General features: G+C 43.9%; 1 protein-coding gene across 6 annotated transcripts in view; it reads right to left on the reverse strand.

Moving 5' to 3' along the window:
- LOC144592571 (putative C-mannosyltransferase DPY19L4) overlaps positions 1-25,420 on the reverse strand; it is an 87,323-nt gene that overhangs the window by 22,264 nt on the left and 39,639 nt on the right. For 5 of the 6 annotated variants that reach the window (XM_078397169.1, XM_078397170.1, XM_078397167.1 and 2 more), the window contains 10 exons: positions 24,965-25,088; positions 23,404-23,538; positions 19,995-20,126; positions 17,976-18,077; positions 13,917-13,990; positions 11,357-11,515; positions 9,520-9,639; positions 7,171-7,291; positions 7,029-7,085; positions 684-766 (listed from right to left, as the gene is read on the reverse strand). In XM_078397169.1, the coding sequence (XP_078253295.1) occupies positions 684-766; positions 7,029-7,085; positions 7,171-7,291; positions 9,520-9,639; positions 11,357-11,515; positions 13,917-13,990; positions 17,976-18,077; positions 19,995-20,126; positions 23,404-23,538; positions 24,965-25,088 (1,107 nt within the window). The remainder of the gene's footprint in view (positions 1-683; positions 767-7,028; positions 7,086-7,170; positions 7,292-9,519; positions 9,640-11,356; positions 11,516-13,916; positions 13,991-17,975; positions 18,078-19,994; positions 20,127-23,403; positions 23,539-24,964; positions 25,089-25,420) is intronic. The other variant, XM_078397172.1, reaches the window with a different exon arrangement.

A 25,420-nucleotide genomic window follows, 5' to 3' on the forward strand; every position in this document is an offset into this window, starting at 1 on the left:
GAGACCCTTCAGACTTCAGTCTGAAGAAGGGTCTCGACCCGAAACGTCACCCATTCCTTCTCTCCAGAGATGCTGTCTGTTCTGCTGTTACTCGAGCTTTACGTGTGTCTATTTTTGATTTAAACCAGCATCTGCAGTTCTTTCCTACACATGTGGAGTTAGGCCACAGTTAAATAATGCCCTAACTGAATGGCTCAATAGTATGCTTCATGAATACCATCATCTGCAATATTTTACATTTTGAATTTGTTAACAACAAATTAATTAGTTGTTAGTTTTAGAGATACAGCGTGGAAACAGGCCCTTCGGCCCACCGAGTCCACGCCGACTAATGATCACCTGTACACTAGTTATATCTACACATTGGGAACAATTTACAGAAAGCAACTAACCGACAAACCTGCACGTCTTTGGAGTGTGGGAGAAAACTGGAGCGCCCGGAGAAATCCCACGTGGTCACAGGGAGAACGAACAAACTCCATACAGACAGCACCGGTAGTCAGGATGGAACCCGGGTCACTGGCACTGTGAGGCAGCAGCTCTACCGCTGCGCCACCGTGCCGCTCTGAGATTCACGATAACATTGTCACTTACACTTGCCCATTGGAATTTGACAGACAGTGCAAATCCAAGTTCCCCAGCACAGACTTTAAAAATAAAATTGTACGAATGTAACAACTTACATGATCCAGTTCATCAGCTCGACAGTATCTGAATCAAAAAACTCCTGCAGTTCAGACAGCTCACTCATTGCATCTGGAAAGAACTGAAGTACAAGTAATATTACAACTTAACTATACAGAGTTCAGCAAAACAAACATAAGCAAGTGTAATGTTCATGGTCACAATCGGAGCAAAATTAGGCCATTCGGCCCATCAAGGCTACTCCACCATTCAATCAAAGCTGATCCATCTTTCCCTCTCAACCCCATTCTCCTGCCTTCACCCCATAACTCCTGACACCCTCAAGAATCTGTCAATCTCTGCCTTAAAAATATCCATTGACTTGGCCTCCACAGCCTTCTGTGGCCATGACTGTGGCATAAAGGCATGACTTTAGCATAGTTAACCTTCTGCAGAAGGCAATGGTGTAATAAAGGCATCAGAATTTCTATGAAGAGGGCAGGTACAAGACACCAAAAGAATCTGTAGTTAATGTCATAAGTCATAGGAACAGAATTAGCCAAATGTGGCCAAAAGTCTTAATACAGAATGAGGAGGGACCTCATTGAAACGCACCGAATAGTGAAAGGTTTGGATAAAGTGGATGTGGTTAAGGTCATAAGTGATGAGAGCAGAATGAGGCCATTCGGCTCATCGAGTCTACACCATTCAATCATGGCTGATCTATCTCTCCCTCTCAACCCAATTCTCCTGCCTTCTCCCCAGTCAGGTTATTCAACTGCATCACAGCAGAGTGACAAAGAGTCCAAGGTGTGTAGGAAAGAACTGAAGATGCTGGTTTTAAATCAAAGATTGACACAAAATGCTGGAGGAACTCAACGGGACAGGCAGCATCTCTGGAGAGAAGGAATGGGTGACGTTTTGGGTCGACACCCTTCTTTTCAGACTGTCTGAAGAAGGGTCTCGACCCGAAACGTCACCCATTCCTTCTCTCCAGAGATGCTGCCTGTCCCACTGAGTTACTGCAGCATTTGGTGTCTACCAAAGGGTCCAAGGTGGTGCCCAAACCAGGCGGCTCTGTGTACGCGTCACAGAAGAGGATCTCCAATCACGCATTACAATCGCTCCACTCTTTTAAATCTCTACTCCAACAACAGCATTTCTGACTTTAACTATGCCCTTGTTAATCTCCTCTCTACCATCTACCGCACTGGAGACCCTCAAACTATCTTTAACTGGACTTTGTCTTGCACTAAATATTATACCCATTATCATAGAAACAGAAAATACGTGCCATTCGAGCCAGCAACTCCATTCAAGATGATCATGGCTGATCATCCAAAATCAGTACTCCATTCCTGCTTTTTCTCCACATCCCGTGATTCCGTCAGCCTTACGAGCCAAATCTAACTCTCTCTTGAAAACATCCAGTGAATTGGCGTCCACTGCCTTCTGTGGCAGAGAATTCCACAGGTTCACTGCGTGAAAACGTTTTATTTTCCATCTGTGAATCTGTGGAATTCTCTGCCAGAAGGCAGTGGGGGCCAAAACGGTTTTTTTCACCCACGTGGTCTCATACCTGTACACTGCAAATGGCTCAATTGTAATCACTTATAGTCTTTCCGCTGACTGGTTAGCACGCAACAAAAGCTTTTCACTGTAGCTCAGTAAACATGACAATAAACTAAACCAAAACTCAAATGATTGGGAAGTTCAATCAAGAAAACATGACCAATGCAAATAAAGACATCTCCGTTTTGTAAGTAATTGGGTGCATCCGATCCAAAGCTTTTCCATTGCTAAAACCAACGGTTTTCTTGCAATCGTAAGCATTCCCACTCTGCCTCCATCTGCAGTTTCCCACTCCGTAATGTAGTTTCAACAGGATTATAAAAATATTCAAGATATTGGAACCAACATATACAGCACAAATTGCTATGTAACAAATTGCAGCTGGTAGAGCTGCTGCCTCACAGCGCCAGAGCCCCAGGTTCGATCTTGATCTTGGGTTCTATCTGTGTGGAGTTTGCATGTTTTCCCTTTGACCATTTGGGTTTAGTTTGGAGATACAGCACGGAAAAAGGCCCTTCGGCCCACCGGGTCCGCGCCGACCAGCGATCCCTGCACATTATCACTATCCTACACATGCTAGGGACAATTTTTTTTATACATACACCATGCCAATTCACCTACATACCAGTACGACTTTGGAGTGTGGAAGGAAACCGAAGATCTCGGAGAAAACCTACGCGGTCACGGGGAGAACGTACAAATTCCGTACAGACAACACCCGTAGTCGGGATTGAATTCGGGTCTCTGGTGCTGCAAGCGCTGTAAGGCAGCAACTCTACCGCTGCGCCATCGGGCCATCTTCAAGACGTGTTGGTTCTTAGGTTAATTCACCTGTATTTCTCCCCTCCCATGTAGGGAATGGATGAGAAAATAGGACAACATAGAACTTGTGTGAACGGGTGATCATTTGATTGATATATAGAGAATGGAAAAATGCCCATTGGCCCACTGGGTCCACGCCAACCATCGATCACCCGTTTACACCAGTTCCAAGTTATCCCACTTTCTCATCCATTCCCTACAAGAGGGGCAATATACAGAGGGCCAATTAACCTACAAAACCCACAGGTCTTTGAGATGTGGGAGGAAACCGGAGAACCTGGAGGAAACTCACGGTCACAGGGAGAACGTGCAAACTCCACACAGACAGCACCCGAGGTCAGGATGGAACCCGGGTCTGTGGTGCTGCGTGGCAGCGGCTCTGCCAGTGGTGCCAAAGTGCCGCTCGATGGTCAGGGTGGACTCGGCAGTGTTACCATGCTGTTTCTGTAAAACTAAAATGCCATTATCATACAACACTATCATCTCAAAGGCCCTGCAATTTTAAGCCAGCGGTAAAGTAGGAACGCTTGCCACCGACTTTGAAGGAAGGTCTGTATACAGGATGTAGAGATCTCTGTGGCAAGAATGTGGCGATCTGGACTACAGGTGCTGTCTGTACGTTCGCCTTGTGACGGGCGTGGGCTTTCTCCAAGATCTCCAGTTTCCTCCGAGATCTCCGGTTTCCTCCCACACTCCAAAGACATACAGGTTTGTAGGTTAATTGGCTTGGTGTAAATGTAAATTGTCCCCAGTGCGTGTGTAGGATAGTGTTAATATGCAGGGATCGCTGGACGGCGCGGACTCGGTGGACCAAAGGGTCTGTATCAGCACTGTATCTCAGTGTATCTCTGTAAGACTGTGCCTGGAAGATGAAGCATGCAATGTCCTTTTATTAAAGGAAAAAAAAGATTAATTGAACAAAATTCATTTTCACACAGAGTAGATCAAGCTTGTGATTTTTCCAGGTGAAATCATGTCAATCGTGAAATTAGACCAGGCACTAATTGGCTGCGATTCTTGTGTGCATCTGACCTTTAAATAATTAATTTAACTGAACATCAGAGCTGCTACCAAAGTCCAAGAGTGTGCGGCAACCGACAGGGATACTTGATCATTTTCTTGCCGAGATCCTACACTTGGAACGGTCGTCGAGAATATGTCCGTCGAGAGAAGTGTGGAAAATGTGGCCAAAAATCCCAAGGTCATGTGACAGGTGCAGAATTAGGCCATTCGGCCCATCAGGTCTACTCCGCCATTCAATCATGGCTGATCTATCCCTCCCTCCCTCCTAACCCCATTCTCCTGCCTTCTCCCCATAACCCCTGACCCCCGTACATTAACCGTATATTAATACAGGATGCCACATTGCTCGTCTGAAAGCCTTTAGTTTAGTTTGGAGATACAGCGCGGAAGCAAGCCCTTTGGCCCACCGAGTTCGTGCCGCCCGGCGATCCCCATACACTAGCACAATCCTCAAAATTACGTTCCCCCACTTGTATGTTCTCCCTATGACCCGTGTGGGTTTTCTCAGAGATCTTCAGTTTCCTCCCACACTCCAAAGATGTACATGTTTGTAGGTTAATTGGCTTGGTATAAATGTGAAATTGTCCCAAGTGTGTGTAGTATAGTGATAGTGTATAGGGATCGCTGGCCAGTGCGGACTCTGTGGGCCGAAGGGCCTGTTTCTGCGCTGTATCTCTAAACTAAAACTAAACTAGGGACAATTTACAATCTTTACTGAAGCCAATTAGCCTACAAAACTGTACGTCTTTGGAGTGTGGGAGGAAACCGAAGATCCTGGAGAAAATACACGCAGGTCAGGGGGAGAACGTGCAAACTCCGTACAGACAGCACCTGTAGTCAGGATCGAACCCGGGTCTCTGGCGCTGTACGGCAGCAATTCTACCGCTGTGCCACCATACCGTATCTGGACACGGTATGTCTGGAAGCTGTGGGAAACCTGTATTTGGACACAGACCCAAGTCCTAATCCACACTGAGTGACTAGATATGCTATATAATGCCTTCTGCAATGCAAAGTAGTATCACTTCCGAAGCAACTATATCAGGGCCCTGTGAAAACTTTTTATATTTTATACATTGTTTTCAATAACATTTTAAGAAAATAAAATCATAGTTCATAAGTCTTGGGAGCAGAATTAGGCCATTCTGCCTTCTCCCTATAACCCTTGACACCCTTACTAATCAAGAATCTGTCAATCTCTGCCTTCACATTTTTTTTAAATTTGTACGGGTGTCAGGGTTTATGGGGAGAAGGCAGGAGAATGGGGTTAGGAGGGAGAGATAGAACAGCCATGATTGAATGGTGTAGACTTGATGGGCCGAATCGCTGAATTTCTTCTCCTAGAAGATATGAAAATGGCCTCCACAGACATCCATGTTAATGAATGCCACAGATTCACCACTTTCTGACTAAAGAAATTCCTCCTCATCTCCTTTGTAAAGGTACGTCCTTTTATTCTGAGGCTGTGCCCTCTGGTCCTAGACTCTCCCGTTAGTGGAAACATCCTCTCCACATCCACTCTATCCAAACCTGTCACTATTCGGTAAGTTTCAATGAGGTCCCTCCTCATCCTTCCAAACTCCAGCGAGTACAGGCCCAGTGCCTTCAAAAGCTATCATAGTGCCCTCCTAGTTTTTAAATAAAATTCAATAACTTTATTGTTTTTCTGTACATTCTTTGGGAACGCTCCTGCTCGTTTAACTATTCAGTTTAAAATCGTACAACGGTTAAAACGTTTCCACATTTCTCAAATTCCAATCACAAAATGCCTCTCCTTAAAAAAAGACAAAAAGTGGAAGGCATGAAGGTTTTGGGGGAGGAAACCAAGAGCATGAAACAAATGGGAGCTGCCAAGAGGTGAGCAATGAAATTTGGAGATGATCATAGATCAGTCACGATTGAATGATGTAGTAGACTTGATGGCCGAATAGCCTAATTCTATTCCTATCCTTTATCCCGAACTTTTATAATTCTCATGTCATAAGGGACAGGAGCAGAATTAGGCCATTTGGCCCATCATGTCTACTCTGCCATACAATCGTGGCTGATCTATCTCTCCCTCCTAACCCCATGCTTCTCCCCATAACCCCTGACACCCATACTAATCAATTCTCACCCCTATTTTTCATATTCCTGACACAATATTTGCCTCGCCCTCTAATTCCGTTCAATTTTAGATAACTGCAGTCCTCCACCGGAGAGAAGGAATTGGTGACGTTTCGGGTCGAGACCCTTCTTCAGTCTGAAGAAGGGTCTCAATCCGAAAAGTCACCAATTCCTGCTCTCCAGAAATGCTGCCTGTTCCGCTGAGTTACTCCAGCATTTTGTGTCTGCCTTCAGTGCAAACCAGCATCTGCAGTTCCTTCCTACACACCTCTCCACTGGAACTGGAAGAAGGCAGATATCTAAATTTGAAGGAAATTATAGCGAGAGGCGAATATTGACTAAGGACTTTGAAAACAAGGACCATAATGCAAATCAACCTCCTTCCATTGACCCCATCTACACTTCATGCTGTCTCAGCAATACCACCAGCATAATCAAGGACCAATCTCACCCCCGGACACTCCCTCTTCTCCCCTCTCCCATCAGGCAAAAGGTGCAAAGGTGCGAAAACGCACATCTCCAGATTCAGAGACAATTTCTTTCCAGCTGTTATCAGGCAACTGAACAGTCCACTCTCCAACCAGAGAGTGGCGGTCCTAACATACAGTACTCATTGGAGACCCTTGGACTATCGTTAATCGGACTTTACTGGACTTTATGTTGTACTAAATGTTATTCCCTTTACCCTGTATCTGCACACTGTGGATGGCTTGTTTGTAATCATGGATAGTCTTTCCGCTGAATGGATATCATACAACAAAAAACTTCTCGCTGTTCCTCAGTACACGTGACAATAAACTAAACTATAATTTCAAATCAATCTTGTTTCCACTTATCAACACAGTCATAGTACTGAATTAGAAATGTGCTAACGTACTCACATCCTTCCAAATGCGGAATCCTATTATTGTTGGGACTGCAGTGCTCAATACAAGGGCCTAAAATGGAAAAAAAACGTGCTTTAGTGGACAATAATTAAGAGCGTGTGAGGTGCAGCAATCTCAAGGAACATTGTGAACTCACCAGAAGCAATGGAGGCACTGTTCTCAGCCGCAACCACTTGAACACAGTCATCCATAGCTCAGGGGAACATACACCAAAGGCAGCAAACATGCAGGCATACGGAGTCCATAAATACTTCAGGCTGCAAAGGTACAAAATGCAGCAAGCGTTAGACATGAATTAAGAGTTATACAGCACGGAAACAGGCCCTTCGGCCCAACTTGTCCATGCCGATCAAATCAAGACATCCCATCTAATCATCATAATCATACTTTATCAGCCAAGTATGTTTTGCAACATACGAGGAATTCGATTTACCATAGTCATACCAATTCACCAGTGACTCCTACACATTCCTCACTGTGATGGAAGGCAAAAAATTCAATCCCTTCCCTTCTTTGTCAGAGGGATAAGGGCCAAACGTGAGTAAATGGGACATTTGCCCACGTTTGGCCCTTATCCCTCTCATTCTTTCCAATCCATGTACCTGTCCAAATATCTTTGAAATACTGTTTATTGTCCCTGCCCCAACTACCTCCTCTGGCAGCTTGTTCCACGTATCCACAACTTCTATGTGAACAAGTTGCCCCTCAGGTTCCTATTCAGAGACAATTAGGTATTGAATTATTCAAGAGAGAGTTGAATATAGCTCAGGGCTAACTGAATCAAGGGATATGGGGGAAAAAGCAGGAACGGGGCACTGATTTTGGATGATCAGCCATGATCATATTGAATGGCAGTACTGCCTTGAACTAGAGGAGTTGAGTATAGGAGCAAAGAGGTCCTTCTGCAGTTGTACAGGGCCCTAGTGAGACCGCACCTGGAGTACTGTGTGCAGTTTTGGTCTCCAAAGTTGAGGAAGGATATTCTTGCTATTGAGGGCGTGCAGCGTAGGTTTACTAGGTTAATTCCCGGAATGGCGGGACTGTCATATGTTGAAAGACTGGAGCGACTAGGTTTGTATACACTGGAATTTAGAAGGATGAGAGGGGATCTTATCGAAACGTACAAGATTATTAAGGGGTTGGACACGTTAGAGGCAGGAAACATGTTCCCAATGTTGGGGGAGTCCAGAACCAGGGGCCACAGTTTAAGAATAAGGGGTAGGCCATTTAGAACAGAGATGAGGAAAAACTTTTTTAGTCAGAGAGTTGTGAATCTGTGGAATTCTCTGCCTCAGAAGGCAGTGGAGGCCAATTCTCTGAATACATTCAAGAGAGAGCTAGATAGAGCTCTTAAGGATAGCGGAGTCAGGGGGTATGGGGAGAAAGCAGGAACAGGGTACTGATTGAGAATGATCAGCCATGATCACATTGAATGGCGGTTCTGGCTCGAAGGGCCGAATGACCTACTCCTGCACCTATTGTCTATTGAAAGGCCAAGTGACCTTCTCCTGCACCTATTTTCTATATTTCTATGTTTCTAAATCTTTTCCCCCTCACCTTAAACCTATGCCTTCTAGTTCTTAATTCCCTACACTGGGCAAAAGACTGTGCATTCACCATATCTAATCCCCTCATGATTTTATACACCTCCATAAGATCACCCCTCAGCTTCCTGCGCTCCAGTGAATAAAGTCCTTCCTTGCCCAACCTCTCCATATAGCTCAGGCCCTCTAGTCCTGGCAACATTCCCATTACATCCTTGTTTTATATTAACTGCAGGATCAAGCTTCATTAACAGATACTTTCCAAGAAACTTTCCAGTAAATTCCCCCCTTAGTTTACAACATTTTACATTTGGGGAGAAGTAGCTCAATAGCACCATCACATGTCCACAAATGGAAATAACACCCTCTATCAGATATCATTGTATACAATGCACTCTGGTAGACATCCGCTAGACCTCACCTTAAACCTATGTCCTCCAGTCCTCAATTCACCAACTCTGGGCAAGACAGGTATGGATTTTTTAATATATATATTTTAAAAGGCCAGCCCTAAACTGCTAGAATTCCTCCACTTTTACAAGTTCTAAGAACTTGATTCTCGGGCGGCACGGTAGCGCAGCGGTAGAGTTTCTGCTTTACAGCGAATGCAGCGCCGGAGACTCAGGTTCGATCCTGACTACGGGTGCTGTACTGTAAGGAGTTTGTACGTTCTCCCCGTGACCTGCGTGGGTTTTCTCCGAGATCTTCGGTTTCCTCCCACACTCCAAAGACGTGCAGGTATGTAGGTTAATTTGACTGGGTAAATGTAAAAATTGTCCCTAGTGTGTGTAGGATAGTGTTAATGTACGGGGATCGCTGGGCGGCGCGGACTTGGTGGGCCGAAAAGGCCTGTTTCCGCGCTGTATATATATGATATGATATGATATGATCATTACTATACGCTGAAAAGGTAGTCTGAAGATCACCATGAACACACTTACCCTTGGAACATCAGTGCCAGTGAGCCGAACAGCACCATATGCAGCATGTGGTAAACCACCTCCGGCCTCTCACCGATCACCACAATATCTGGCACACCATCACTTTTTTGTGGCACATTACTAAAACAAAACAAAGTTCAAGGGTAAACTGACACATTAAAATCAAGATAGACGCAAAAAGCTGGAGTAACTCAACGGGACAGGCAGCATTGCTGGAGAGAAGGAATGGGTGACATCACCCATTCCTTCCCTCCAGAGATGCTGCCTGGCCCGCTGAGTTACTCCGGCATTTTGTGTCTATCTTCGGTTTAAACCAGCATCTGCAGTTCCTTCTTACACATTAAAATGAATACGGATCTAGTTTAGTTTATTTACAGTATTAGTTTATTGTCATGTGTACCGAGGTATAGGGAAAAGCTTTTGTGCGCACTACCCAGTCAGCGGAAAGACAATATGTCTTTTTAGTTTAGAGAAACAGAGTAGAAACAGGTCTTCAGCCCACCAAGTCCGCACCGACCGGCAATCACCCGTTCACACTATTTCTATCCTCCACATTGGGGACTATTTACAGAAGTCAATTAACCTGAAAACCTGCACGTCTTTGGAATGCGGGAGGAAACTGGAGCACCCAGAGAAAACCCATATGGTCACAGGGTAAACGTACAAACTCCGTACAGACAGCACGTGCAGGTTTCTGGGTTAATTGGCTGCTGTAAATTCTCCCTAGTGTGTAGGATAAAATTAGCGTATGGGTGATCGCTGGACTCTGTGGGCTGAAGGGCCTGCTTCCATGCTGTATTACCAAACTAAACTAACAACAAAGTTGAATTATTCCCGCACAATCCTGCCCGGCTTCCCTCGCTAAATCCTTTGCAACTTGAAGATCATCTAAAACCGCACTGCCTCTGTTTTAATTTACAGTAAGTTGTGTCATCTTGTGACCTATTTGCTTCCTGACTTACACTGGTATGGTTAAGTCATACCCTGATTTGAAGGTGATAATCTTTGTCTTCAAAGCCCTCTCTGGTAATGGCCCTCCCAATCTGCGCTCTCCTCCGGCCTTACAACCCACGGATAATTCCGGCCTCTGTCAACTTTTCCACTTTAATCATCAGCTGTTTCTGCCCCAGGTTTTGCAATTCCTGTCTCAACCTCCCTGCATTTCAATACTCGAGGTTTTACCTTAAAGTCAACCTCTATGATTGTGCTTTAGACCATTGTCATGGCATTTCATGCAACTCACTGTTGTGTTTGACAGTGCTTCTGTTAGTTGCATATGTCACAGCATAATATCTGAAAAAGGGTCTCGACCCAAAACGTCACCTGTTCCTTCTCTCCAGAGATGCTGCCTGACCCGATGAGTTACTCCAGCATTTTGTGTCTATCTTCGGTTTAAAGCAGCATCTGCTGTTCCTTCCTACACAGATCAATTCAAGCTATTGATTTTGTAACGGTTTTGTGTCAAGGTTTTCTGTGTAGACTTTAGTAAGCTTTTACTTCTTTGAACTGAATGGCTTGACTTGAAGGACAGATTGGACAGGCTGAGACTATTTACCCCAGAGAACAGGGCTGAGGGGTGACCTGACAAAAAAGGTTAAAATAATTATGGGAGGCATAGATGGCAGGGACAGTTACTGTCTTTTTCCAGGGGCAGGGGAGTCTACAATTAGACCATATAGGTTTAAGGTAAGAGGAGAGAGATTTTTAGGGGATCTGATGGATAGGTTTTTCCACACAAGAGGACTGTGGGTGTTGAAATATTCATTAACAACCAAGCCAAGATATTCGGCCGTGTCTTGCAATAATCCACTTCGACAACTTCTAGTTTCTTCTTTACCGAAACTTCTTGGCAACAACTTCCAAAGTTGAGAGAAGGCAGATCAGAATCACAGACATACAGAAGGGGAGAAGACAGGTCTGGGTCAGTCGAATAAAGAACTCTTGCGACGGTGTCTGGAACGTTTCCTGACAAAGCAACAAATTTGTGCTGAAATCTCTGAGTGGGAAAAGAAAAGAAATACATTATTAGTAGAGCAATAATGGTCGCAGCAAAAGGAGCAAGTCTGTCTGCCCATACAACCGCGGCACGGTGGTGCAGCGGTAGAGTTGCTGCCTTACAACGCCAGACCCAGGTTCGATCCCGACTACAGGTGCTTGTCTGTATGGTGTTTGTATGTTCTCCCCGTGACCGTGTGGGTTTTCTCCGAGATCTGTTTACTCTCACACTCCAAAAAGGTACAGGGTTGTAGGTTAATTGGCTTGGTATGAATGTAAAATTGTTCCTAGTGTGTGTTGGGTAGTGTTAATGTGCGGGGATCGCTGGTCGGCGTGGACTCGGTGGGTCGAAGTGCCTTTTCCGTGCTGTATCTCTAGACAAAACTCAACCTAGTTGTTTTAGGAAATGTAAAAACTTCTATTTTTATTAATGACACTTTACATGTTTCAATAAAAATGGATTGAAGTGTTTGGAGAAACAGCGTGGAAACAGGGTCTTCTGAGTCCACACCGACCAGCATTCCCCGTACACTAGCACTATCCGACACACTCGGGAAAATTTACAGTTTTACAAAAGGCAATGAACCTACAAACTTTGGAGTGTGGGAGGAAACCAAAGCAGCCGGAGAAAACACAAGCCGTCACAGGGAGAACGTGCAAACTCCACACAGAGGGCACATGTTATCTCCGTTATCCCACTTTTGCATCTTATACGCCAAGGCCAATTTGCAGAGGGCGAATAAAGCTACAAACCTGGACGTCTTTAGGATGCAGAAGGAAACAGGAACACCTGGAGAAAACCCACGCGATCACAGGGAGAATGTGCAAACTCCACACAGAGTGCACATGAGATCAGGATTGAACCTGGGTCTCTGGAGCTATGAGGCAGCACTTCTGCCGCTGTGAGATACATGGATTTAAGTGTTGTAATACATTAGCTCTATTTTTAAAAAGTGGTCATCTGGTGTACCTCTTTCTTGTGGCTAATATTTACAATTACAAAAAAGAGCAACACCAGATTTCAATTCAAGTATTACAATACAGCTGCATTCATCATATCACTGCACATATTTACATGCTCAGCTTTAAGTTGTCAAAATTAATAAATGACACCAAGACTGCTGGCGTTGCCTACAATGAGGTAGGTTGTCAAAGTATACAGCGGGGAAATAGATCAACTTTAGAAATGGGTGGAGAAATAGCAAATGGATTTTAATCCAAGCAATGCGAAGTGTTGCACTTTGGGAGGTACAATGCAAGTTCTCCCTGTGACTACATGCGTTTTCTCCGGGTGCTCCGGTTTCCTCCCACGCTCCAAAGATGTACATGTTTGTAGTTTAATTGACCAGTAAATTGTAGAGACGAGGGGGGGGGGGGCTCCAATGCCTGCATACAGTTAATAGTAAGATCCCTAATAACATTGATATGCAGGGGGATCTTGGGGACAAGGTCCACACAAGTTGATATGGAGTGGTGAAGAATGCATATGGTATGCTCGTCAAAGCATTGACTATATCAGGAAGTCATGATGTAGCTCTAACAGAATTGGGTTAGGCCACATTTGGAGCAATGTGTGCAGTTCTGGTCGCCCCATTACAGGAAGGATGTGTTGGCTTTGGAGAGTTTTACCAGAATATCGCCTTGATTAGAGATTATTAGCTACATGGAAAGGTTTGACAAACTTGGATTGTTTTCTTTGGAATGCCAGAGGTTCCTGATAGGGTGGACATGATAGAAGTAGTTAAAATTATGAGAGGTATAGATTGGGTAGACAGTGAGAACCTTTTACACCAGGGTGGAAATCTCAAGGTCTGGAGGGCATAGCTTTAAAGCGAGAGGGGCACAGTTTAAATGAGAAGTGGAGGACTAGCTTTTTTTTTTAACACAGAGAGCGGTGGGTGCCTGGAATGCACCGCCAGGTATGGTGGTTGAACAAGACACTATAGTGGTGTTTAAGAGGCTTTTAGGTGGAGAGATATGGATCATGTGCAGGCAAATAAGTTTAGTTTATCTTGGCATCATGTTCAGCACAGACATGGTGGGCTAAAAGTCCTGTTCCCGTGCTGTACTTTTCAATGTTTTGGACAGAACTACAGATGCTGCTTTAAATCGGAGGTAGACACAAAATGTTGGGAGTAACTCAGACTGAAGAAGGGTCTCGACCCGAAACGTCACTCATTCCTTTTCTCCAGAGATGCTGCCTGTCCCGCTGAGTTACTCCGGCATTTTGTGTCAACCTGTACTTTTCTATGTTCTACGATGTTAGCAAGTTGGTTAACAATGGGGGCATCGTGGTCAACCAGAGGTGGAACCTGACCCAATGTATCCAGGCATGCAGAGCAGGGCTGACAGATAGCAGGAATGAGAGGCTGCCTCCTGCACAACACCTTGTCAAACTTTACCTGAAAGTATTCAAGTCAAATTTTGCTTCAAAAAACTTCAATATGTGTTCATTTTCTTCTTGAGGGAGGATTTTCTGGAAACATAAATAAATAGGAATTCTTAATTCTGCTGCGGCCAATCTGATTAAAAACACATCAGCCCCAGTGGAAGTATTGGGAAGAGGGGCCATCCAGTCAAGACGGCAATAAGGTGAAAACCTCCCCGGCAACAAACGGCAGTGGGTGTATGGAACGGACTACCAGAGAAGGTAGTTAGGGCAGATAGATTTAGATTTAGATATTAGATTTAGAGATACAGCGCGGAAACAGGCCCTTCGGCCCACCGAGTCTGCACCACCCAGCGATCCCCACACACTAACACTATCCTACACACACTAGGGACAATTTTTTTTTTTTTTTTTAACATTTACCCAGTCAATTAACCTACATACCTGTACGTCTTTGGAGTGTGGGAGGAAACCGAAGATCTCGGAGAAAACCCACGCAGGTCACGGGGAGAACGTACAAACTCCGTACAGACGGCGCCCGTAGTCAGGATCGAACCTGAGTCTCCGGTGCTGCATTCGCTGTAAGGCAGCAACTCTACCGCTGTGCCTCCGTGCCGCCCTCTATCACAGCGTTTAAGAAAACTAAGAGTTACATGGATGGGACAGGTTTAGAAGGATATGAGGCAAACGGAGGCAGGTAGGACTAGTGTAGATGGAACATGTTGGTCGGTGTGGGCAAGTGGGGCTGATGGGCCCATTTCCACGCTGTAAGACTGTATACTGTCAGAGTGTACGTCTACTACCGAGGTAGATACCTAATAAGCAAGTGAGTCAAAAGTTATGTAGGCAAGATGGTGCCCAATCCAGGCAAACTTTTTGTGTAATAGTCACAGAAGTGGATCTGCAATCACGCATTACAATCGCTTCACTCATAAATCTCTACTGCCAAAGCACCATTTCTTATTCAGGTTATTCCGTTTACCATGTATCTGTACACTGATCCGGAGACCCTCGGACTATCTTTAATTGTGCTTAATCTTGCACTAAACGTAATTCACACCATTCCCTTTATCATGCATCTGTTCACTGTGGATTGTTCGATGGTAATCAAGAATAGTCTTTCCGCTGACTGGTTAGCACGCAACAAAAGTTTTTCACTGTACCTCGGTATACGTGACAATGAACTAAACTCAAAGAAGAATAAGTTCAGTTTACAAAAATCAGCTGATTTTAATAATTTCTTCTAATTTGCAAGTTTGTTTTGTTGATTTTTTTATTAGTTGGCAAAGGTGTCTGAATGTCAGTGGCACAGTGACACTTATAATTCTTGTTAGACTTGAGAGTCAGCTAAGCCTGAGTATATGGCTTAGCTGCCTGGCATTTATTTAAGTTGTTTCATGGGCTGGAGTTGCCAAATGATGACACAGTCTTCCCACTGTGTCAGTGTCGAATACCATTCTTCCCATCTTGGGAAGAACTAGCTGATACAGAGATGTAATGCTGAGGCTCTATAAGGCACTGGTCAGGCAGCATTTGGAGTACTGTGAACAAATTTGGGCCCCATATCTGAGGAAGGATGTACTGGCTCTGGAGAGGGCCCAAATGAGGTTTACAAGAATGATCCCAGGAATGAGTGGGTTAGCATATGATGAGCGTTTGACAGCACTGGGCCTCCAGTCGCTGGAGTTTAGAAAGTTGAGGGGGGACCTCATTGAAACTTACACAATAATGAAAAGCATAGAGTGGATGTGGAAAGGATGCTTCCACTGGTGGGAATGTCTAGGATCAGAGGTCATAGCCTCAGAATTAAAGGATGCTCTTTTAGAAAGGTGAGGAGGAATTGCCTTAGTCGAGGGTAGTTAATCTGTGTAACTCATTGCCACAGAGGGTTGTGGAGGCCAAGTCATTGGATATTTCTAAGACAGTGATAGACAAATTATTGATTAGAACGGGTGTCAAGGGTTATGGGGAGAAGGCAGGAGAATGGGATTAGGAGGCAGAGAACAGCCATGATTGAATGGTGGCGTGGATTTGATGCATCAAATGGCCGAATTCTACTCCTATAACTTGTGAACTTAGCACATGGGATAATGGCAACTTCACATGGCTTGCCAGTGGCAGTAAATTCTGGCTCAATAACATTTGCACAGCAGACCTTTCAAATACCGAAATGCAGTCACAGGAGTTTAGGCCACATTTAACATTGGCTTGTTTCGTAAATACCAAGAAAAAAATGGTGGGTGTTGATGTGAGCCAAGATTAGGAATGCTACATTTAGTTTCAGAGTAGTGGACAGGAGGGAAGAAAAGAAAAAAAAGTCAGTGATCCTATCTTGATCACTAAGGAGATTACAGAGAGTGGTAGATGCTGCCCGGTCCATCCCAGGTACTGATCTCCCCACCATCGAAAGGATCTGTAGGAAGCGCTGCCTCAAAAAGGCAGTCAATGCCATCAAAGGTCCACAGCTTCCTGGCCACACGCTCATTTCTCTCCTGCCATCAGGAAGAAGGTACAGGAGGCTGAAAACTATAACGTCCAGATTCAGGAGCAGCTTCTTCCCTACAGCCATCAGACTATAAAACACTACAACCTTCAAAGCTCTGAACTATATATACTTTGGGGGGCATTGTTTTTGTCTTTGGTTGACCCAAGTTATATGGGTTTTTTGCATCAAGAATACTTAGAAACATAGAAAATAGGTGCAGGAGTAGGCCATTCGGCCCATTGAGCTAGTGCCGCCATTCAATATGATCATGGCTGATCATCCAGAATCAGTACCCTGTTCCTGCTTTTCCCCCCCATACCCCTTGATTCCTTTAGCCCCAAGACCTCTATCTAACTCTCTCTTGAAAACATCCAGTGAATTGGCCTCCACTGCCTTCTGTGGCAGAGAATTCCACAGATTCACAACTCTCTGGGTGAATTTTTTTTCCTCATCTCAGTCCTAAATGGCCTACTCCTTATTCTAAAACTGTGACCCCTGGTTCTGGACTCCCCCAACATCTGGAACATGTTTCCTGCATCGAGCCCGTCCAATCCCTTAAGAATCTTATATATTTCTACAAGATCCCCTCCCATCCTTTTAAATTCCAGCGAATACAAGCCCATTCTTTCATCATTTGTCAGTCCCGCCATCCCGGGAATTAACCTGGTCAACTTACACTGCACTCCCACAATCGTAAGAATGTCCTTCCTCAAATAAAGAGACCAAAACTGCACACAATACTCAAGGTGTAGTCTCACCAGGGCCCTGTACACTGCAGTAGGACCTTGTTGCTCCTCTACTCAAACCCTCTCACAATGAAGGAGCGAGGTAGATGCACAGAGTCTCTTGCCCAGAGTAAGTGAATCGAGGACCAGAGGACATAGGTTTAAGGTGAAGGGGGAAAGATTTAATAGAAATCTGGGCGGGAACCTTTTCACACAAAGGGTGAATGAAACGAGCTGCCAGAGGAGGTAGTTGAGGCTGGGACTATCCCAACGTTTAAGAAACAGTTAGATAGGTACATGGAAAGGACAGGTTTGGAGGGATGTGGACCAAACGCAGGCAGGTGGGACTAATGTAGCTGGGACATGTTGGTCTGCGTGGGAAAGTTGGCCTGAAGCACCTGTTTCCATGCTGTACCACTCTATGACTCTTGAAATATAGTGCCCTCCATAATGTTTGGGACAAAGACCCATCATTTATTTATTTGCCTCTGTACTCCACAATTTGAGATTTGTAATAGAAAAATCGGAAAGACTAGGTGCTGAGAGCTCTCTTATTAAGGAGGCATTCAACCACACCTGAACAATTACAAACACCTGTGAAGCCATGTGTCCCAAACATTCTGGTTTATAAACACAGCTGTAATTTCTACATGGTGAAACCAAAATGTATAAAAATGGCCTTTAATAAAATCTGACAATGTGCACTTTAACCACATGTGATTTTTTCTATTACAAATCTCAAATTGTGGAGAACAGAGGCAAATAAATAAATGATGGGTCTTTGTCCCAAACATTATGGAGGGCACTGTACAAATTAGTAACAACAGAAATATACAAACCAAACTCCTAGATTTATACTTACTTTTATTATAAGATTTAAAATGATTGAGATGGTGAAAACCAAGTAAAAATGAAGGAGCAACTTCATGACCCTTGTTACAAAGTGACCTTTCTTCAAGTTTTGCTGTGAAAGTAAAGAACAGATCAGTATTTACACTAACAATGCTTCAATGGTATTTTATTTGTCACCTGCACTAAGGCACAGTGACAATCACTTTTGTTTTACAGTTCAGTCCAAGTACCACTATACATTAGCACTTATATACATCTTAGATAAGCGTCTCAGATACAGTACAATTGTATAGCCAGCTTTGGCACCATTTTCAAGTCCCAGTTGTTATAGGTGTCGAGTTCTTAACCTGACAATGAAGGCCCGTATTCTTGGTGGAGATGAAGAGTAGCTTCCTAGGACCCGGCGTGAGGGACGCCGAGAACAAAGAGGAACCCGGCGTGGGGGGGCACCGAGAACAAAGACTGTAATGAATACTTTGTGACTTTGTCGGCACCCTTTATGTGGCGACTCTTTGCATACCTCGTGTATGGTAAGCAAAACAAATAATTTTGTTGTGACACGTTATATGTGATAATAAAGTATTAATCACTATCTCAGACAATTTTAAACTAACCACATCACAAATAAAATTTAGAAAACATGGGAACGTAGAAAAATAGGTGCAGGAGTAGGCCATTCGGCCCTTCGAGCCAGCACCGCCATTCAATATGATCATGGCTGATCATCTACAATCAGTACCCCGTTCCTGCTCGTTTCCCATATCCCTTGATTCCTTTAGCCTCAAGAGCTAAATATAACTCCCTCTTGAAAATATCCAGTGAATTGGCCTCCACTGCCTTCTGTGGCAGAGAATTCCACAGATTCACAACTCCCTGGGTGATGATCTCAGAGGAGGATCTACCGTCATCTAGACAGGTACATGGACAGGACAGGTTTGGAGGGATATGGACCAAATGCGGGCAGGTGGGACTATTGCAGCTGGGACATGTTGGCCGGTGTGGGCAAGTTGGGCCGAAGGGCCTGTTTCCACACTGTATCACTACGACTCTGTGCTCTTATCTTTTAAATTTCTCGTCTACATATTATACTCGAGTTTGGCCTTATTATATTTATGTATCATATCTGATTTGTTTGTATAGCATACAAAACAAAGGTTTTCACTGTACCTCAGTACATGTGACAATAATAAACCTACAGATTGACACAAAATGCTGGAGTAACTCAGCGGGTCACACAAGTTCACAACATAGGAAAGAATTAGGCCATTTGGCCCATCGAGTCTACTCCGCCATTCAATAATGGCTGGTCTTTGCCACCTAATCCCATTTTCCTGCCTTCGCCCCATAACCCTTGACACCCGTTCTAATTTAAAAAATCTCTATCTCTGCTTTAAAAATATCCACTGACTTGGCCTCCACAGCCCTCTGGGGAAATGAGTTCCACAGATTGACTACCCTGACTAAAGAAGTTCCTTCTCACCTCCTTTTTAATTCTGAGGACCTCTGGTCCTAGACTCTCCCACCAATAAAAATATCCTATCCTCGTCCACTCTATCTATGCCTTTCATTATGCTGTAAGTTTCAATGAGGCAGGCAGCATCTCTGAAGAATATGGATGGGCGACACGATGGGTTGGGATCCTTCCTCAGACTGATTGTGGAGGGGGTGGGGAGGAAAGAGAGCTGGGATAGAGAAGGGGCAGGACAGAGCATGGCCAGTAACAGGTGAACACCAGCAAGGCGGTTATTTTATAGGCAGATTGTTGGTCAAACGCCAGAGATGAGGAGAAAGGTGTGGGTCGAGAGTATAAAGAGTTGAAGAGAATAAATAGTAAATAAAAGAGAATAAATAAACATCAAAAATATATATATTTTTTAAAGATAAAGAGTAAAATTTAGACCTACAGTTGTCCCATTAATAAAGCCGATTTTGCAATACACTATTAATTAGGAATGAAGTGAACTACAACATGTTTACTCCAATGATAAACATTAAACGCTGATGAAGTTTCAAGTACATGCTCCACTACCTGAATATATTTCGCAAGATGTGAACCGCAAATGAAACTTAGAAGTGGGGAAGCAAGCAAAGCGGAGTTTCTGAACTGCATAAAATACCCCAGTGCAAGGCACACCACGTACATCCTGTACACCTCTGTTACCTGCAAAACAAAACACAGGACGACGTGTAGCTATTTTACATCTTTGGGGTGGCATGGTGGCACAGGGTTAGAGTTGCCGCCTCACAGCGCCAGAGACCCAGATTCAATCCCGACTATGGTCTGTGCGGAGTTTGATGTTCTCCCCATGAGCTCCGGTTTCCTCCCACACTCCAAAGACGTACATTATAAATTATTCTTAGTGTGTAGAAAGTGTAAGGGGATCGCTAGAAAGTGCAGACTTGGTGGGCCGAAGGGCCTGTTTCCACGCTGAATCTCTAAACCAAACTAAACAATGAACAGCAACAAACAGAATAGAGAAGTTTAAATAACTCATTGTAGAAACAAGGAACTGCAGCTGCTGGTTTACCAAGGAAAGACAAAAATACTGGAGTAACTCAGCGGATCAGGCAGCATCTCTGGAGAAAATAGACAGGTGATGTTTTGGGTCAGGACCCTTCTTCAGGCTGATTGTTGAACATGTGAGACATAAGCCTTTCAATAGTAATGGACTGGATTGATACACAACTTATTTTGAGGGATAGACCAGATTGACAAGCCAAAAGATGAGTTTTATAGGATTAGATTGATGTACACCACCCAATAATAAATTACTTATTGTTCAGTTTTGTACGTTTTCCTCTTCATATTCAGAGAGTATGCTTAAAGTAATTATGATCCACCATAATGGGGATATATTTTTTAAAAAGACATGTTGTATTGCCTACCCCTCATCCAAAAGACACTGAGGACCACAAAAGCCAGAAAGAATATGGTTTTAGTGGGGTTTTTTTACAAAAGATTTCAACTTGCAATCAAATAACTATTCCTTCTCGGACATCTATTAAAAGGAGTTTGTGGAGAAGTTTGTTTTTACACAAAGAGTGGTGGTTGTCTGGATTGCTCTGCTAGGGGTGGGGGTGGAGGGTAGATACGATATGATAGTGGTGCTTAAGAGGTTTTTGTGTAGGCACATGGATATGAAGGAAATGGAGGGACATGGGTCATGTGATGGCAGGTGAGATTCATTTAACTTGGTATCATGTTTGGCTAGGACATTGTGGACTGAAGGGCTTGGAGTTTTGAGTTAAACCAGGGGGAAGAAAACAGACACCCCATTCCACACATGCATTTGACATACTTTGTGACGTAACCTTTCAATAGTGATGGACGGGGCGAAGCACAACTTATTTTGAGGGATACGCCAGAGTGACAATGATGTTCACAAGTTAGAGTAGAATTAGGCCATTCAGCCCATCGGGTTTACACGGCGTTCAATCATGGCTGATCTCTGCCTCCTCATCCAATTTTTCTGCCTTCTCCCCATAACCCTTGACACCCGTTCCAATCAAAAATTTGCCTATCTCTGCCTCAAAAATATCCACTGACGGCCTCCAAAGCCCTCTGTGGCAATGAGTTCCACAAATTAACTACCCTCTGACTAATGAAATTCCTCCTCACCTCCTTTCTAAAAGAGCGTCCTTTAATTCTGAGGCTAAGATCTATGGTCCTAGACTCTCCCACCAGTGGAAACATCCTTTCCACATCCCCTCCATCTCTGCCTTTCATTGTTCTGCAAGTTTCAATGAGGTTCCCCCTCAACTTTCTAAACTCCAGCGAGTACAGGCCCAGTGCTGTCAAGCACTCATCATAGGTTAACCTACTCATTCCTGGAATGTGAAGGATTAGATTGACCTACTAAATGAGCCACTTTTTTTTACACAAGTTGACAATGTTCTGAAACAAAATACAGACACCTCATGTTTTACATGCGTTTGATTTATGCATTTTTGAAATAACTTGTTCCTTCAATACTAAATGCTTGTTCCTTCAATACTAAAGTATGATTTATGCGCTGCTATTTTAAAAATAAAGCGCTCAACTTTACTGTTGACAGCATTGTCACATATATGTTTAATTTCCGCATTTTTGAATTACGTGCAACTTTTCAAGCACATAACCCCCTCAAGAAATTGTGGACGCAGCCCAGACCATCGAACAAACCAACCTACCTTCCATTGACTCGATTTACACCTCACGCTGCCTCGGCAAGGCCAGCAGCATAATCAAGGACGAGTCGCACCCTGGCCACTCCCTTTTCCCCCCTCTCCCATCGGGCAAAAGGTATAGAAGTGTGAAAACCCACACCTCCAAATTCAGGAAGTTTCTTCCAAGCTATTATCAGGCAACTGAACCATCCTACCAACAACAAGAGTGCAGTCCTGGACTACTATCTAGCTCATTGGGGACTCACTGACTATCTTTGGTCAGACTTTACTGGCTTTACCTTGCACTAAAAATCATTTCCGGATCATGAATCTTTACTCTGTAAATGGCTCGATTGTAATCGTGTATTGTCTTTCCGTTGGCTGGTCATCATGCAACAAAAGCTGTTCACTGTACCTCAGTACACGTGACAATAAACTAAACTGAACTGAACTATAAAACACAAGGTGCCTGTACCAGTACCAATCATTATACTGGATCCAGCAAAGTTTCATCTATTCCAAACTGTTTGTAATGAAAACAAAACTGCAGATGGTGAAAATATTAAATAAAACTGTTTCTCTTTCCATTGATGCTACCAAATCTGCAGAGCATTTCCTGGTGTTATTTTGGAACAGCATCTGATTCAGTACCCCACAATTACTCAGATAGTAGACCCTCCCAAACTCAAGGCAACCTTGATCATCTATCTACCACTACCATGATCGAATGGTACTTGATGGGCAGAATGGCCTAATTCTGCTCCCGGAACTTATGAACTACCTGGGTCAGGGGTTATGGGGAGAAGGCAGGAGAATGGGATTGAGAGGGAAAGATATATTAGCCACGATTGAATGGTGGAGTAGGCTTGATAGGCCAAATAGCCTAAGTCTGCTACGGGAACTTATGAACTACGAAAGCACAAAATCACGGAGGCGTTGGGGTAGAGTTGCTGCTTTACAGCACCAGAGACCCGGGTTCAATCCTGACTACGGGTGCTGTCTGTACAGAGTTTGTACGTTCTCCCCGTGACCTATGTGGGTTTTCTCCAAGATCTTCGGTTTCCTCCTGCACTCCAAAGACACACAGGTTTGTAGTTTAATTGGCTTGGTAGAAATGTCATATTGACCCTAGTGTGCGTAGGATAGTATTAATGTGAGGGGATCACTGGTCTGTTTCTGCGCTGTATCTCTAAATTAAACTAAACCGTTAAAATGGTTTGATAGGCGCCAAGTAATTTCTCTGTGCTCTCCTCCATTTCCTGTGCCTAGCAAGGTTTCATACCCCCACGTACCTTACGACTCTGAATGAGATCCAGACAATCCAACAGGAAAAGACTGAAGGCTTGCACAAACAGCACATAGTGACTAATCTCCCACATCATTATGAAGGCAAATGCAGATGCACACATTAGGAGATATGAAAACACCTAGGGCAAGGGGTGAAAAAAAGAGAAACATTAGCTTTTGTAATCCACAATTCCGATCATAGATCTCTATACGGTAAAACACGATACACCATACATTCATTTCAGACACAAAAAGCTGGAGTAACTCAGCAGGCAGCATCTCTGGAGAGAAGGAAATGGGTGACTAAAGTTTGAAGAAGGGTCTCGACGCAAAACATCACCCATTCCTTCTCTCCAGAAATACTGCCTGTCCCGCTGAGTTACCCCAGCATTCTGTGTCCACCTTCGGTTTAAACCAGCATCTGCAGTTTCTTCCCACACATACATTCGTGTTACATCTTCTATGAGGAAAACATCATAGTAAACAGTGCAAAATAGGTAAATGAAAAACAGATACCAATTGTGGAAGAGGAACAAGCAAGCAGAATTAGGGAACAGAGCCAAAAGAAAACGAGTGAAATGTTTTGAGAAATATTTCAAAAGACCTGGAAAAGAATGTTTAGAATACCACTGAATAAAGTGGAAGTCAAAAAGACATTGACTTCATGTGTGAGGCAAGGGTGATCAGAAAAAGTGAGTTAGGAAAAGATAAGAGGTCAGATTTGGAAGAACACCAAGTTCTTAGTTTAGGAAGGAACTGGTTTGTTGGAACTGGGGAACAGCCCAGTGGTATGAATATTGATTTCTCTCACTTCAGGTAGCCCTGGCATTCCCTCTCTCTCTATCCCTCCCCCACCCAAGTCGCACTAGCTTCTCATTTTCACCCTACAAACAGCTAACAATGGCCTGTTTCCTTTATCATGGTTACTTTTTTGCATATCTTTCATTCATTGTTCTTTATCTCTCCACATCACCGTCTATATCTCTCGTTTCCCTTATCCCAAACCAGTCCAAAGAAGGGTCTCAACCAGAAACGTCACCCATTCCTTCTCTCCAGAGATGCTGCCTGTCCCGCTGTGTTACTCCAGCTATTTGTGTCTAACTGGTTTGTTGGATGCTGGTTTACACCAAAGATAGACACAAAATACTGGAGTAACTCAGTGGGACAGGCAGCATCTCTGGATAGAAGGAATGGGTGACTTTTCCGGTCAAGACCCTTCTTCAGACTCAGTCTTCTTCAGTGTGAAGAAGGGTCTCGACTCAAAACGTCACCCATTCCTTCTCTCCAGAGATGCTGCCTGTCCTGCTGTGTTACTCCAGTATTTTATGTCTAAGATCTTAGTTTACTGTCACGTGTACCGAGGTACAGTGAAAAAAATTTGTTGCGTGTTATCTGGTCAGTGGAAAGACTATACATGATTACAATCAAGCTGTCCACAGTGCACAGATATACGATAAAGGGAGTAACATTTAATGCAAGATAAATTCCAGTAAAGTCCCATTAAAGATAGTACAAGGCTCTCACCCAAATAAGATCTCCTTATAGACCGCTGTGTTCCATACTCACCTCCATAGTACAATTAATGTTGGTCTTCAGATAACCAGTGAGGGCTCCAACTTGTAGTGCAAAATATGGTAACGCCCAATTTTCCCTCAAGGGAACAGTATGTTCCACCCTGGTGGTATCAGTCCTAAGATGATGAAAGCAGATAGGCATTAGATAAGCATGCATGTAGGTGTGAAGTCCAACTTAGTGGTATCAAGCTTGGCTAGGCATCCCAGCCAAAAATTCAAATTCAAGTCTTACTCCAGACACTGGAGCACGTAAACTCGGAAGACGGAACAGCAAGTAATGGGATGCGGTATCTTTCGATTCGTTGTTAAACAAAAAGGTGGTGGGTATATGGAACGAGCTGCCGGAGGCAGGTATGGCCAGGTGGCGCAGCAGTAGAGTTGCTGCTTTACAGTGCCAGAGACCCGGGCTCGATTCTGACTACAGGTACTGGCTGAACGGAGTTTATAT

The sequence above is a fragment of the Rhinoraja longicauda genome, chromosome 4, assembly GCF_053455715.1.
Source record: "Rhinoraja longicauda isolate Sanriku21f chromosome 4, sRhiLon1.1, whole genome shotgun sequence".
Lineage (NCBI taxonomy): Eukaryota > Metazoa > Chordata > Chondrichthyes > Rajiformes > Arhynchobatidae > Rhinoraja > Rhinoraja longicauda.